Source organism: Lepisosteus oculatus, chromosome 8 (genome assembly GCF_040954835.1).
Source record: "Lepisosteus oculatus isolate fLepOcu1 chromosome 8, fLepOcu1.hap2, whole genome shotgun sequence".
Classification (NCBI taxonomy): domain Eukaryota; kingdom Metazoa; phylum Chordata; class Actinopteri; order Semionotiformes; family Lepisosteidae; genus Lepisosteus; species Lepisosteus oculatus.
This window is the reverse complement of record NC_090703.1, coordinates 14,156,398-14,171,777: the sequence shown is the minus strand read 5'-3', so window position 1 is coordinate 14,171,777 and position 15,380 is coordinate 14,156,398. Positions and strand designations below refer to the sequence as shown.

Genomic DNA, 15,380 nt, shown 5'->3' with positions numbered 1-15,380 from the left:
GCGGTCAGAATGAGATGTGCTTTGCTGTCACAAATAATGGCTGTTGAATTAAATTTAAATGGTGCTATTATCATGTAAACAGAACTGTTATGTATATGAATACTAATAAAAAAAAGTCAGATATTAGCAACTGCTCCACAAATAAAGCAAGCCTGAACTTAAAGAGAGATCATTTAAATTGATATAGTACTGTATATGTGTGGCACAGCAGATGCTGTAGCTTCTAAGTGGTCTATGAGAAAGACATTTCAGAAGTATTTTATGTCATTACAGTACATAAAGTAAATTTTGAATATTTTTATCAAAATTGTGATCCAAAATCTATTGCTCCTTTGGGTCCTTTGGGTGAAAAACTAGCTAGAAAACATCCTGAAAGATAATGCATATTAAACAGTACTTTATAAGTATGTCACCAAGAAGTAGCTATGAAATAATCATTAAATCTTTAAATTAAACTTGCCTGATAAGGATATATTATATAATAAAATTATATTCCTGTTAGTACTAAACAGTCACCTTATAGAAATGTTTTAAAGATTTTTTTAAATTTATCATATATATTTTATGAAACTGAAAAAGACCTACACACCATTGTCTTTTTATTCTGATTGCTAGCATGTCCTTTCCATGCACTTCAGAGAATCTCTCCCTAGGCGAACTCTGGACTTGTCATTTTTAACCTCTGTATAGACTTCGGGCACAGCAGAATACAGTGACGGCTGTACAGACAGAAAGAGCTTTTCTTCAGGCTCTCTTGTAGCGGGAGTGTGGTCAGTGTTCCATCATGACTGTAGTTACCAGAAGGTATTTCCTCCTGCAACAATAAATGCCGTTTGCGTCTTTAAGAAATACATCATTGATATAGTTGTTGCTAATAATGATTTTCATTTACTTAATGCTGACTTTTTTTCATTTTCTAAAACGAAAATACTTGTACATTTATAATTTTTAGATTTTTCTAGCCTGAAGAAAATTCAGTCACGCCTTGTATTATGGAGAGTCACCGACAGGCAATAACGTTGCAAAGGAATGTTCACCCTATTCGGTGGAGTATGCTGCCCTCAAGTGTACAGGGTGTATAATAGTCCTGCTGACTTCGTGTTGTATCCTCATTTAAACCCAGGACTAAGCTTCCATACATTCATTTTCTAAGCACTTTATCCATATAGGATCGTTTTGGCGCCACAGCATCCATCATGTGAAAAACATTTATGCATTTGTGGTGAAGCTGAACCTAAAAATAATAGTAGCTAAATTTCAAGGAGGTTTGGTGTGCCTAAAGTACAGTCTTGCACAACACAGTGTATCTGTGGAGGATAATTTATTGTTATGACATCAGATATTGTTGTCAAATTGAGTGCAGTGTCATACAGTAGAACATCACGACCTTATTGTTAACCTTTGTCCCATTATGTTCTATTAATTCAAGATCTCATACACTTTAAACTCACTTGTTTTCTGTATATTTTGTCATAGAAATACTACAGATTCATAAATGCAAAAGTAAATCAAATGTTAAAGTTAAAACTCTATTTTAAGGAAAGGAATTAATATAATTATAGTAACTGATAGATTTTTATACAGTCAGTGCAGTGATTCATCTGTAACTAAGTGTTTCCTTAATGACAGGTGTGAGCTAAGTGTTGACTGGATCAAAGCAATGACTGAAAAAGATGGGCATTGTAGGCCAACAACCATGGAAGTACCTTCTATGTTTTTTGTTACTGACAATTAGTAATATGGGACAAGTACAATACAGTCTGTTAAACTACATTGAATATTACAAGCCATTTATCCCAAAAGTTTTCCCTTAAAAAACAAGACCTTTACCTTTATTAAAATCCAGACTAATACATTTTTACAGTCAGTGACATGTTCTTTACGGTCTTGGAATATTATGTAAAAACTGGTTGCATTACTTTATTTAACTATAGAATCACAATGGTTGTACCCTACAATCTCCTATGACTATACACCAGACATTTCCAGTCCTGTTCCAATTCAGCAGGTTTTTTTTATAAACAGCTATTTAATCATCAAATCCTAATACTTTGAACAATTTAAGTGTAAATTTAGGTGATTTGTTAAATTCAGTTAGAAATTATTTGGAATAGAAATTAGTAGGACTTTTCCCTTAATAGAGCACCAGATGGACTTCATTGTGAGAAATTAAAAATGTTCCCAGTCTCCAGAAACAGGTGATTTGGTGTGATGTGTAACACTTGTTGACCAGGTGTTTTCCAGGATCAGTGTGAAAAACCTTGCTACACACTGTTTTTCAAGAGCCTTGGAATCTTCACTGAAGTATGGTGAATTTCATACCGAAATAATTGTGTTGTGATTGATTAAGAAGGATATTTGTGAAATTTAAAGATCATTTGGGACCAAATGGGATTTTGTAGGGCCCTTCAGCCCTACAAAAGGGGTTTTCGTACTTGCTCAATTCATCAACAACATATACAGTTCTTGTTCTTTAGGAACAGGTGGCTTATACAAGTAACTGGGTCAGAGCTCTTCTGGAGGGCTGGAGACCCCTGTCCTGTTGTAGTACATTCCAGGCCTGTAAGAAACTGGACCAAGTATACAAACAGCAATGTAATGAGCAAAAACAGGAACAGTAGTTAAAAAGGAATACAAAAACCTAAGAACTGGCTCTCCCACAACTTTGTCATCTTTTCCTGTGGAGACTCTGCCCTCTACAAGAAGTGCCTCAGGTAAAGTGACCTGAATGAAGAGAGTTAACAGCAAGTCTCAGTTTTTCCAGTGCCTTCGGTGACTGATTTTAATTCCCTGGCCTGGGGAATTCTTGCCCACCTTGGTACTGCTTTCATTCTTTGGCTGAGATTCTGGAGAGGATCCACAGGGGGCTCATTCTCCTTCTCTGCCAAGTGGTAGAAACACTCACAGGTTCTGAAACTGCTCTCTGGGTGTTTCACAGATTCTAATTTGTTTTCCCTTTAACACCAGGAAGCTGAGAAGATGGCCCTGTCAATTTCTACCTCTGGTCAAAATGCTGGGAAGCCCAACGACTCTCTCACAGCTCCAGACTCATTCAGCCCTCTCTGAAGCAATGCCCAGGACTCCCAGGTGTCATTTGGAGCTCTTAGGGCTTTGGGGCAGAGTACTGTGAAACCTACTGGTGCTCTCACTGCCCCATGATGCCCCACAATACTTTGTAGCAGCCACTATTGGAGGCATGGGTATATTCCTCCTTACACTTTGAAGTGCTTGTATATGTTCTAAACAATAAGGAAGTAAAAAAGGAATACTTTCATTTAATTTAAATGGTCAAACCTAGCTCCCAACTTTATACCATACAATAATACACAGCACATAGGAAGAACAGTCAAATACACACCGTAGTACAAGACAAGAGTCTCTAAACAGTATCACTTATTAAATAGTATATCATTAACAATTCTAACTAAAACTATAAAACAGAAACAATAATTAAAAAAAATACAATAGCGTTAGAGGTATAACTAATTCACTGAGCCTGAGGTTCTTTTATTTCGCGCTGCAGCCCTATCACCTACCTCCAGGGGCCCACGGTCTAGTACAGTATAAACTCGTCACATTCAAACAATTTGTATTTTTTTCCCTTTTTGGTTTTAAATGCCCAATTTCTTTTACATTTTCCTGAGAAAACGTGGCACACAGGACTCCCCTTCAAGACTGGGATAAAAACTGCAGTTTTTAAAATGAGTAATAGGGAATTATTCTTTGGTTTATTAATAACACACCGTTTTATGTTATTGTAACGCATAAGGCCGACATTACAGGTTGTACGAGTCGGCTTGCCAGCGTGGTGACGCGTTACATTATACATATAGTTTATAGTTATAATATAACTACTTATTTATTTGCTGCCTTAGTAGAGTGTCGTTTTAGGGAAAATAAAATAATAAGGGAATGTTGTTCTGTACCAAGGAATAAATGGATATGGGGTGTAAGACAAACATCAATGTGCTTATTAAATATTAACATGGAGAAAGTATACTTTTAAATTTAAATACCTTTAGCGACGTTAGTTCTTTTTAAACGTTTAAGTCTTGAATTAACTCAAAAAAGAAGGGTATCTGCATTTGGTTTGTCGCAATCTGTGTAGTTTACAGTTCTAAATACACGTAGATTCAGTTAAGTGTATTGGAATTTAATTTAATTTAAATTTCATCTTTCATTCAAAGCGTGGAAATATTATTGGTTCATTGATGAACATCACGTCGTTGTGCGCTTTCATGGGCTTTAATTAAACATATTTAGTTTAATTAGACATCCTGAGGTAGGAACTAATGTGTAGAAGCCGTGTTTCCCCCACGTTGTTTGAGAGCGGACTTTGTGTTGTCAGCTCTGATGTTTGTGTGATATTAAGAAAAAAAGCGATGGTTCTCCTATAGTTCATGGTTATAGTTGTTCTTTGTTGCAGTCAGGTGAGTTGTAATGGATATATTTTTTCTTTACGTCACATCATACATTAATTAGTGTGCTGCTATTTTTAATCTTACCAATTCGACCCAGTGGTTTATTTTATTTATTAATGTTTTCATTGTGTGCTACGTAACATTTAACCAGGGCTGGAACGTGTGTTTTTTTTATTTATTTTGGATGTTGGTGATGATGAAACTAAAAAACAGTCACCACAAAACTGACTCCTGGATTACTCCTGCTTTGTGAGTAGGCTGATCGATTCCCATGATCCCCTTTGCAAACCGCAAGACTAGGGTGTGTTTCTTTTGACTTCTTCTGTAACGAAGGAATCTTGTGTCCAGAATTTCTGCTCATTTCCCGACAATGTTAAGTTCGTAAAAAAATAAAAAAACTGATGTATTAGAGTTGTCTTTCGTGTCATGCTTTAGAATTCAAAACGTCTCTAGCCGTAATAGCAGGAGGCGCTGTCGAACTCCTCTTGGCAGAATGAGTATGTTAGCTTAAGGATGATCAATTTCCGACTTTAAGGTAAGATTCTTAAGCTTTCTACTACCGGTGCTCTGCTCTACCTGCTTCTAAGATTTACAAAAGTAGAAGTGTGGAAGAAACGGGTTTGAATTTATTTGCATTCCCATCAGTTACATTCGTATGCTTTTTTTTCGGGGGAAGACTGTAGGAAACGAAGTAGGATGTGCTGGTAATTTTATCCGTTATAGTAACACAGACTCAGTTTGTTTTTTTTTAATTCCAATTCCAAAACGCCAAATCGAAATATCTGATCTTTGAAAACGTGTTGTACATATACAAGAAATATTCAAAGGTTTATGATCAGAGTTGCGTCAGATATTTTAAAACCTATAAGAACAACGGGATATTTCCAGATGCCTAGCAAGGGAACTGCACGTTTTTTACATCTTACTTTAGGATTTTGGCATATCTGGATCTCAATTCTTTTTTGGCTTTACATGTTCTATGTATCCTGAATGTACATTTGTTTTTAAACTTACATTACCTCAAATGGGTTCTAGGCCACAGCTTTTTATCAACAGGATGCTACTATGCCCATGTGTTACTGGATTTCCTTTATGGTTAGAAGCCACAGTTCTGGTTAATTTTGTGTCTGTTCAATTTAAATCTTTTTAGTTAAAGCAAAAGGCTATATTTTAATATTTAAATATAGCCTTTGTTTGCCTCATAATATAACTACGTTTGGAGGTAGAACTTCTGTTTTTTTCACAAGTGTGGCTTGTCTTAACTGAAAAGACTTGCTTTTTGCATCAGTTATAGACTATATCCAGGACGGTCTGTTTTTAATGCCAATGCAGAATGCTAAGTGATGAGAAATACTTGGAACATTATTATTATTTTTGTATTGCACCAATCTTACTTTTGTAGGTGTCATTAGTAATGTACATTTAGATTTTAAAATGATCTTTTTCACTTTTTGTGCAGGTTTGACAGTCAAAATAGTTTGTTCCTAAGACAAAGACTGCAGGCTTTGGCCTCATCAAGGACACCATGGAACAGAAAGCCCACCACGTTTACAAATCTTAATCCTCAAGGCAAAGACTGGATTTGAATAATTTAACGGGAGCAAGAGAACCAAGCACCATTACCTTTCAAAAGGGCCTGTGGGAGACAAGGAGAATATGAAAGTTCCCATAAAAAGCATGACATCCCAGAAACGTACTGCACATGACAGGTGGAATTTCTTTTGAAATGATTTCTCATCCACTGGCATTTGAGAAGATGGAGGAACAGCCATTGCCCGAGATGGGCAGTGGTTTTGAAATTTACCACTCAAGTGCAGAGTCACGTCTTTCCATTCCTACTGCACCTATTAAGAGATGTGTTAAAACAGAAGGGGAACATCAAGACATTGAAAATGCCAAAAGCGTTTTAATGAATCATCAGTGCTCTGTTTGCTCTAAATCTTTTAAATTTGCCTCAAAACTTGAGCGGCATTATCTAATCCACACTGGACAAAAGCCTTTTACCTGTTCTGTGTGTGGAAAAGGATTCAGACAATCCATACATTTAAAGAAGCACCAGGAAACCCATAAAAAATGGAGACCTTTTAAAAATAGCTTCCAACTGATGGATTTTGCAAATAGAGAGCAATCATTTGAAACAAAACCATATCAAGCCACCCAAGATGGTTCCCAGTGCAGTTATGCAAGCAGCAGTCATGTTGAGTTATGTGCTATTTCCCAGAAAGATGATAAAGATGAGCCAGAACAGCCTGACTTTGGAGACTCAAAACCCACTGAACAACCTGGACTCAACTTGAACAGCACGGATAGTAGAAACTCTCCTGAGTGGCTGCTGGTTGACAGACAGTCTGCAACAAAGCAAATACTTCAGGAACATCAGGTGAACTCTTCTTTTGTGACAGAAACTATCCCAGATACCAAAAAAATCCACCAGTGTACTGTATGCTTAAAATCTTTTAATTCCCCTTATAAGCTACAGAGACACTTTCTTATTCATACTGGACAGAAACCCTTTCAGTGTTCCATTTGTGGAAAGACATTCAGGCAAATGGTACATTTAAAACTCCATTCACAAACCCATTCAAAGTCTAATTCTCCTCTGCATTCATTTCAAAATGAAGTATTTAGAAATAGGAACTTTGATAATGGTGACAATGAGTTGCAATTTGAAGACAACGCACTGAATGAGATTCGTGTGATGAGTGTAGAGAATGAGTGTAACTCTGCACAGTCTTACACTACCGAAGAACAGCATTTAAGTAATTTACACATACCTAAAAGTGCCAGTAATGTAATGTGTGAGTCTAGTCATTTAGATCAAATGGCTTTTAATAAGAGTGTGACAAAATGTGAATTACCCGAAAAATGCCTTGATTCTGAACAGAAAAGTCAGTGTTTGTCTGCTAATGGTGAACAGAAGAGGAATCATCTGTGTTCAGTTTGTCTGAAATGCTTTAGTTCCCCTTCTAAACTAAGGAGGCATTATCTTATTCACACTGATCTGAGGCCCTTTGATTGCTGGGAATGCGGAAAGACCTTTAGACAACTGGCACATTTAAAAGTTCATCAAGAAACCCACAGAAATGGCAGAGACTTTGATAATATTCTGCAAGAGGAGGCGTTTGGTGAGACAGGTGAATTTGATGACCAAGATGAAAGCCATAGTAAACATCTGCTTTCAAATTGTGATGAATCTTTTTTGGTTCCAGCACAACTCTGTAGCCCCAAAGAGCACAAGCCTATGAGCTCATATCCACCGTCCCAACTGAATTGTTCTGTTAATATCACTCCTGCGCATGAGTCCAACAACAAATCTTCAAATAGTGAAGAAGATCTCACAGCGCCTTCACCTATACATGATCTCAAAACGGAAACAAAACAGCTCCTTAATTTCACTGCATTAGATGAGAAATCTGTCCATGAAAACGGATATGTTCGCAATCAGTGCAGCATCTGCTTGAAGTCTTTTAAATTTGCTTCAAAACTTGAGCGCCACTACCTGATTCACACAGGATTACGGCCATTCAAATGCCCAATCTGTGGTGTAACATTTAGACAAGCAGCTCATTTGAAAAAACATCAGGCAAAGCACAGAAAAGTGGATGATTCTAATTATGTATTCCTGGGACAAGACTCGGGGACTGTTCAGGATTCTGCTTTAACTGATGGCCACCACAGGCAACATCCATCTGGGGACACGGACAACGTGCAGCAAAGATCTTTCCAGCCCTGCGAAGAGAATGCCCTACAACAGGCTAAACAGCTTCAACTTAATATTGTTGTGAAACCAGAAGAGCCATACGAACACTGGCATGACAACAAGGATGAAGAGGCTGCAGACACTGTAGCACCTGAGGAGACAATTTCAAATAATCTGTTACAACAAACAATTGATTATACTAAAAGTGAACACCAAACACTTAACAGGAAACTCCATCAGTGTGCTATGTGCTCAAAATATTTTACATCACCTTATAAACTCCAGAGACACTTTTTAATTCATACAGGGCAAAGACCTTTTGATTGTAAAGCATGTGGCAAGACATTTAGACAGCTTGAACATTTAAAATTCCATAAACGCACCCACATCAGACTTGAACATTTGCAGCAGGAAGAGACAAACATTGACCGTGACCCTTCTACCCCTCAGCAAATTAGAAGTGGAAGTTTGATTGCAGAGACTGCTTTGAATTTAGATGCCTCTTTGGAGCAAAACCCTCTTGAACAAAGTGAACTGGAAGAGTCGCAGCCTCCTGAAATTGATTCGGATATGAATATAGCGAATGCTCAAGAAAACATTTTTAGCAGCAGTGAAAGTTTCGATCAGCCCGAAACACGGATCTCAATTTCAACAGAAAGCTTGCCTGAGGAACATACTCTGGGCTCGGACAAGATTAAAAACCACAGGACACATCCGTGTTTGATGTGTTTAAAATGCTTTGATTGCCCTTCCAAACTTCAAAGGCATTACTTGACCCATACTGGGCAGAAGCCATTTCGATGCTTTGCATGTGGTAAAGAATTCAGGCAAGCCATACACTTAAAAGTACATCAGCGTACCCACAACAAATGGAGGGCTTTCAAAAGTGCCTTTCAGCAGCAGAAATTTCTTAATGCGAACAGATTGAGCAGTCAGGATCAGTCCCAGGGAAATGAGAAAACATCTCAAAGTCAGCCTAATCATGATAATGCTCCGCAGTCACAAGAAGACACAAATTTAGTGGAATTCAGTAAAATCGCTGAACATACTATAGATGAGGATGCTTTTACCGAAGAAGTGTATCAGGCGAACCACACCTACATTTCTGAAAACAGTGACAATGCAGATGTCAGCAGAAGAGTCTATCAGTGCTCTAAATGTTTAAAATGCTTTAGTGCACCCTCACAACTAGAGAGGCATTATCTCATTCATACTGGACAGAGGCCTTTTGAGTGCCATATTTGCCGGAGGGCCTTCAGACAGTCATCCCATTTAAAAGCCCACTACCGCACTCACAGAGATATAAAAACTATGAAAAGCAACTTGCAACACAGGAGGCTTATTTCTCTCAGGAGGGTGGCAGACATAAAGCAGAACCACACCCAGAAGAGACCACCTCTGTTACACAGTGTGTCTAACACTGCACCGGCGGCTTTCTTTAGTGGAGCTGGAAAAACACACGATGGAGTCCAACTCACTGAATCCTCTGCACACTTAGAATCTGAGAAGCCCATCCTGGATAACTATGTTGATTTAGTGACGGACACAAACGGAACACCAGTGCAAAAGAAATGTCTGATGCAAGATCAGACGTCACTAGGGCATCAAAATACTGGACGCACAGAAGGAAAAAATGTCAAAAAGCGTATCCATCAGTGCTGCTTGTGTCACAAGAGTTTTGATTGTCCTTCCAAACTTCAAAGGCATTATCTTTCACATACAGGGCAGAAACCTTTTGAATGCTATGTTTGTGAAAGGAAATTTAGACAGCTGACTCATTTAAAAAGACACCAACAAAGTCACAATGGTCTTAAAAAGTCCATTAGTCAGCCACTGCACCATGGAGACCACAGTCCTCAAGGACACCTTTCCCCTAGCATTTTGTCCCATGCCAGTGTCTCCCAAGACAAGAAACAGAAACAACATACAGACACATTACGGTCTGATGTTTTGAAACAAGAAAGTTATGCTGTCGATGGCAGTGGAACACCAGAGAATAAAGAAGTAGAGAGCAGTTTTACTGCGGATTCACTGGCTCTTAACATGCAGAATCATGAGGCTGAAAATGGAGAAAGTGTTCATGACAGTAAAAGGATTTATCAATGCACCAGATGCTTAAAATGCTTTGAAGCACCTTCTCAACAAGACAGGCATCATTTAATTCATACTGCACAGAAGCCTTTCATGTGTTACATTTGTTCAAATTCATTTAGGCAACCATCTCATTTAAAAACCCATCAACATACCCTTAAGAAGTTAAGAGCATTAAAACATTCTTATGAAAGTAATGTAAACCAGGAGCACAACCAGAGTGCACAGGGAGTATCTCTTTATGATGATCAGTTTGCTGTGTCTTCTCTGTCCCTTGTCCTGCAAGAACAAAAGCTAAACCTAGCTGAGCCAGCAGTTCCACATAATCCACCACAAAGCACAATGGGTGAATACAGCACATGTCTTTCTGAAGAAGAGAGTTGTAATATGCCCCAGACAAATCTCCCTGAATCAAGCCAAGGGAAAGGTTGTCAAAGGAAGGAATATCAGTGCTCAGTATGCCCAAAGAGTTTTAATTCCCCTTCCAAACTCAAAAGGCACTTCCTTATTCACACTGGTCTGAAACCTTTTAAATGTTACATGTGTGAAAAGTCATTTAGGCAGCTTTGTCACCTTCAGAATCACCAGCACACCCATTCAGAGTGGAAATTCTGTGATAAGACGCAAAGTGATTTTGAGAAAGAACATCCCTGCAGTCTTCAGAATCAATCAGAGAATCACCCCCCTTCTGAAAAGCTGACTTATGAAATACCATGGTGTGCATCTGGAGCTATTCAGGAAAACATAAAAGGTCTAGAAGAGCAGGCAGACTGTGTTTCAGAACCACATGGACAGAACACTAACCAGTGCTTAACTGTTAATGGCAGTTTGGATCCAGCACAAGAAGCTAATGATACAGTATCAGACGAAATACTGGAAGAATGTGCCACAGACTCATCTGCAAAAGTAGAAGATGGATTGAAACAGAAAGAGAAGAAGCATAAGTGTTCTGAATGTCTCAAATGTTTTTCCTCCCCTTCAAAACTTGAAAGGCATTACTTAATTCATGCTGGGGAGAAGCCCTTTGAGTGTTCTGTGTGTAATAAGTCATTTAGACAGGCTGCACATCTCAAAGTTCATCAGCGAATTCATGCAAAACAGTTTGGTGGCTCAGATTCCCTTCAGCAGGAGGTAACAAACAATGACTTCAGTGAGGATCATCAGGGCCAGAATATGCATCAGTCATGGCAGCTTGAAGCCGATTCTAAAACCTGTCCACAATATAATACGAATCAGGTAGCAGTTGAGAGATCAGGGGATGATCTGCCTGAACTTGATACGGCCTCAGAGTCTGATTATACTAATGGATACTGGAGTTCCTCCAGTCCGAGTGGACTTTTCAAGTGCATGGAATGCAATCGTTATTTTGGAACAGAAAGGAAGCTTCAAGTGCACAAGTGCACTTTTAAAAATCAGACCCAAGCAAAAAGTACAAGCAGGAGCCTTTATCAATGTGCTATATGCTTCAAAAGCTTTGATTCTCCCTCTAAACTCAAAAGACACTATGTAATTCATACAGGACAAAGACCATTTGAGTGTTCTGTATGCAGGAAGACTTTTACCCAGTCTTGCCATTTAAAAACACATCAGCTTACTCACTTCAAGTAGAAAAACCTGACATGACCCGGATCCAAACAGTTTTTTTTTTGTAAAAATGTAAAAGACAATGTTATTGAGTTACTGATATATGTGCAAAAAGATCAGTTGCTGTTTTTGTTTAAAGTAGTTTACATAACTTTTTGGAAGCTGACCCCAGAACAGTCTGGGACTGAGGCTGTGGAAAAGAAGAAGACATAACTTTTTGGTATTTCTCAAAAAGCATGAGGGTGAATTGAGTGTTCGTCATTTTTCGATCTTGTTTACATTTATCAGGTTTTACAACGTAGAAAAGGCATGTATACTTGTTTTAATAAGGCTAATGCATTTGTTTTTTATTTTCAAGTCGTCATTGCATTTTTGTGTCCTGCATCTTTGAAAGTAGCCCTCTTGCGACTCATATGATGATCAGCAATATAATGGTATTCCTGTCTTTTATATTGTATTATTTTTTTATACTGGAAGAGTACCTGAACATAATTTAAATAATATTGAAGTACTTTGTGGTTCATACTTTTGAGACTTTTAAATGCATGCCCTTACATAAAATATGTGTGATTATATCTAATTATTTACTTTATTTTATGTTGTGAGTTTTTATTTATAGATCTTTGGAATTTCTTTTATTTAAAATGCAATAGTCATTGTCTCAAACTAAGGAAAGAATTGTAGCAATATATCTGCAGTTTTTTAAAGTTATATTTAAACAGCTGCATGTCACTTTCCATTTTATATGGTGTATTCATACATGTATAAGTGCATTGTAGTCCATTCTTTTTCTGAAAATAATTTTGTTGCTTTTTAAACAAACATGAAACTGCACTCAAAGCTGAAGTTTGTTTTGCACAAATGATAGTTTTTTTTATTGTACAAAATAAAGCTTACATAAAGGTGTACCATTTGTTGATTACAAAACAATATTTGTCTTACATTTGATGTTTGATATATATTTCATTTATGTTATAGATTTAACTATGGAATTATATTTTTTAAATTAACATGTAGGCCTATTAGCTCTGACAAATGCAATCCTTCTCCTCTTAGAATCAATACCACTGTACATTTCATTACATCTATAATCATTATCTGCATAAAATCCAGAAATTATGGTCTACAGAATTGCTCAATTTCAAATCTGTGTTCTGCAGATTTAATAGAATAAATGAAACATTGAGTGATGGGTGTTTCGACTGTTTTTTAAGAGTTATGTTGTGTAGATTCAAGTTGGACCAGACAGGTGAATGACATGGCAGTATTTCATTCAGGTTTGTTATCATCACTTAAAATACTGTCTCTGCTCCAAATCCTCTGTTGTTCAGAGTTCTGGAATAAGATAAGATCACTTTATTGGCCATATACAATTTCTTGCATTAGGAATTGGTCTTTTTGCATACCCCAGTTTTCTCTCCATGAGACACAGATACACAGACAGGGAGAGAAGCTTGGGGTCAGAGCGCAGGGTCAGCCATTGTACAGTGCCCCTGGAGCAGTTGGGGTTAAGGGCCTTGCTCAGGGGCCCAACGGAGTAGGATTCCTCTGCCAGCCGTAGGATTTGAACCAGCAACCTTCCAGCCACAGTGCCACCGCTCCACTCCCACAGTGCCAAGCAGTAGCTGCATTCAACAGCCTAACCTCTGCACCTGTCAGTGTAGTGCAATCCTTTCCTATGAAGTTACATTTAATCCAAAAATGTGAATCCCATTAACTAAGTTCAAAATTAACATATTGCACAATACTTATTTAATGTTTTTGTAGTACAATAAATATTGCACAAACCTTTATCATGTGTGGTTTTAAAAGTTGGTTTATCTTTTTCTAGATGCTTATCTTCATTAAATGTATATTATTTCACAAAATGTTATCATTCCTTCTTTAAAATATATAATAAAGTGTTGTATTGCTATCTGTAGATGTACACATCCAGAAGACAAAAAGAAACATTCTTGTCTGTATTGCAGATTTCTGATCTATATTTGCAGATTTAATAGAGGAAAAGAAATTGAACATTGGGTATTTGTTTTTGTTGTTGCATTCTATTTACAGTATTAAAGTCAGATCAATAAGGTGTAAGACATGACATCAAATGATTCAGTTGCGTTATTCATATTGTTAGAACTGTTCTTGCTTTAGTCCTCAGCTGGTCAAAGCTCCAGAATAAGGAGAAGTCAATATCATAATCACTGCATTCGACTACACAAATAAAGTGTTTATGAAGCAGTGAAGAAGGTAGTTATTTTTACAGGTGAGTAAAGTGTTGTTGTGGCAGCATTGAATGCTAGTAAGAAACAAACTTGGTTATTATTTAATAGAAATATGTGATTTGGTTGCACAGTGAAATATATTGGTATTAGTATTTTGTTTTAACATGTAAAACACAATTACAGAACCATTAGCTAACCACATTAGCTACCCCTAACCAACAGGACTGGAAGAAGGTTTTCAAAAGTATCATACTGTAACTATTATTTTGCTCAATGTTAACTGTAATGTCACAGATCTTCTGAAATGCCAAATTACAAGACTGTTCTTAGACAGCTAGTTCTCTCTAAACACAGAATACATATTTCTCATACACGTTAATGTGGAGTCCGTCTTTCAACTAGGAGAAGTTGCTGAATAGCCATTATACTTCAGAGAAGATTCAACAGTAGTGTTAGTACAGGGTCATCCAGTCCTGCTGCTAAAAACCAGGTGTCTGTATTATTTCTAGGTCTCTTTAAAGCAACAGCACCTTAAAAGCCGTTAGAAGTGGCTCTTTCATTGTAAAAAAGCTGAGTTGCAATGAAAATCTACAGATTTTTCCCCCTAGCGCCAGGAGTGGACACATTTATCCCTTAAGGATGCCGATAACACTGTGCAGTGTTGGTGTGAAAAAGTTGGTTTCTGTGTTGGTTTTTGAAAAAGTTGAACTGTAGGATATAGGATGCCAGCAGCATGGAGCCTCACTGTCCTGTCACTGATGTGGGCATTGTGTCTGCCAGCAGTTTCATCAGCAGTACGGGTGGCAGATCTGGAATGATCTCTCAGATGGACCAGTCTGATGTGTCGGTCCTGCTCTGGTGTGGTCACTGGAGGGCAACCAGATCTTGGACAGTTATCTGTCCTGCTGGTTTGTTGCATGCCAATGGTCCTCTCTCTTGCTTCTGGTGACATTTGAGGCATTATGTAATGCACAGAAAACTGACCCAAGTGTGGCCTTTTTCTTGCAGTGACCTAATCTTTCAATTAAGGCATTTTGAAAGTTGACTTGATCAGGCATTGTTCCACCTGGACCTCGTTGGGTAAAAGTGCACCTAACGAGCTTTAGTGTGACTGGCAAGTTGCAATGCCTCACTGCAAAAGCTGTATTGCTGGTTAGAGAGCTTAAAACAAATGGACAACTTTTTGTGAAAGTACATAAACTATAACCATAGTATTCTAATTCCCTAAAAAGCTGCGCTTCTTTTTTCCATCAGTATATATGTTCTTGTTTCTTTGTAGAAAGACCTGCTTCTTTAGATCCAAGATCAGTGTTCTTAAAAGAGAAAGCTAGATTTGATAAAGGGAAAAAGGAAAAGTAGCTACTGATGGAA

General features: G+C 37.7%; 1 protein-coding gene across 2 annotated transcripts; it reads left to right on the top strand.

Annotated features, from left to right (window-relative positions):
• The first annotated feature begins 4,336 nt into the window (after positions 1 to 4,336).
• Positions 4,337 to 13,587, top strand: LOC102682977 (zinc finger protein 729). 2 transcript variants are annotated; one of them, XM_015350658.2, is made up of 2 exons: positions 4,337 to 4,430; positions 5,881 to 13,587. In XM_015350658.2, the coding sequence occupies exon 2, from the start codon at positions 6,124 to 6,126 to the stop codon at positions 11,818 to 11,820; it is 5,697 nt and encodes a 1,898-aa protein (XP_015206144.2). In that variant the 5' UTR covers positions 4,337 to 4,430; positions 5,881 to 6,123; the 3' UTR covers positions 11,821 to 13,587. The 2 variants fall into 2 exon arrangements, with proteins under 2 accessions (XP_015206144.2, XP_015206146.2); XM_015350660.2 differs by lacking the exon at positions 4,337 to 4,430 and adding an exon at positions 4,492 to 4,956.
• Positions 13,588 to 15,380: the final 1,793 nt, after the last annotated feature.

Excerpts from the sequence above, each read along its gene's own strand:
- LOC102682977 (XM_015350658.2), top strand. The coding sequence starts at position 6,124 with ATGACAGGTGGAATTTCTTTTGAAATGATTTCTCATCCACTGGCATTT.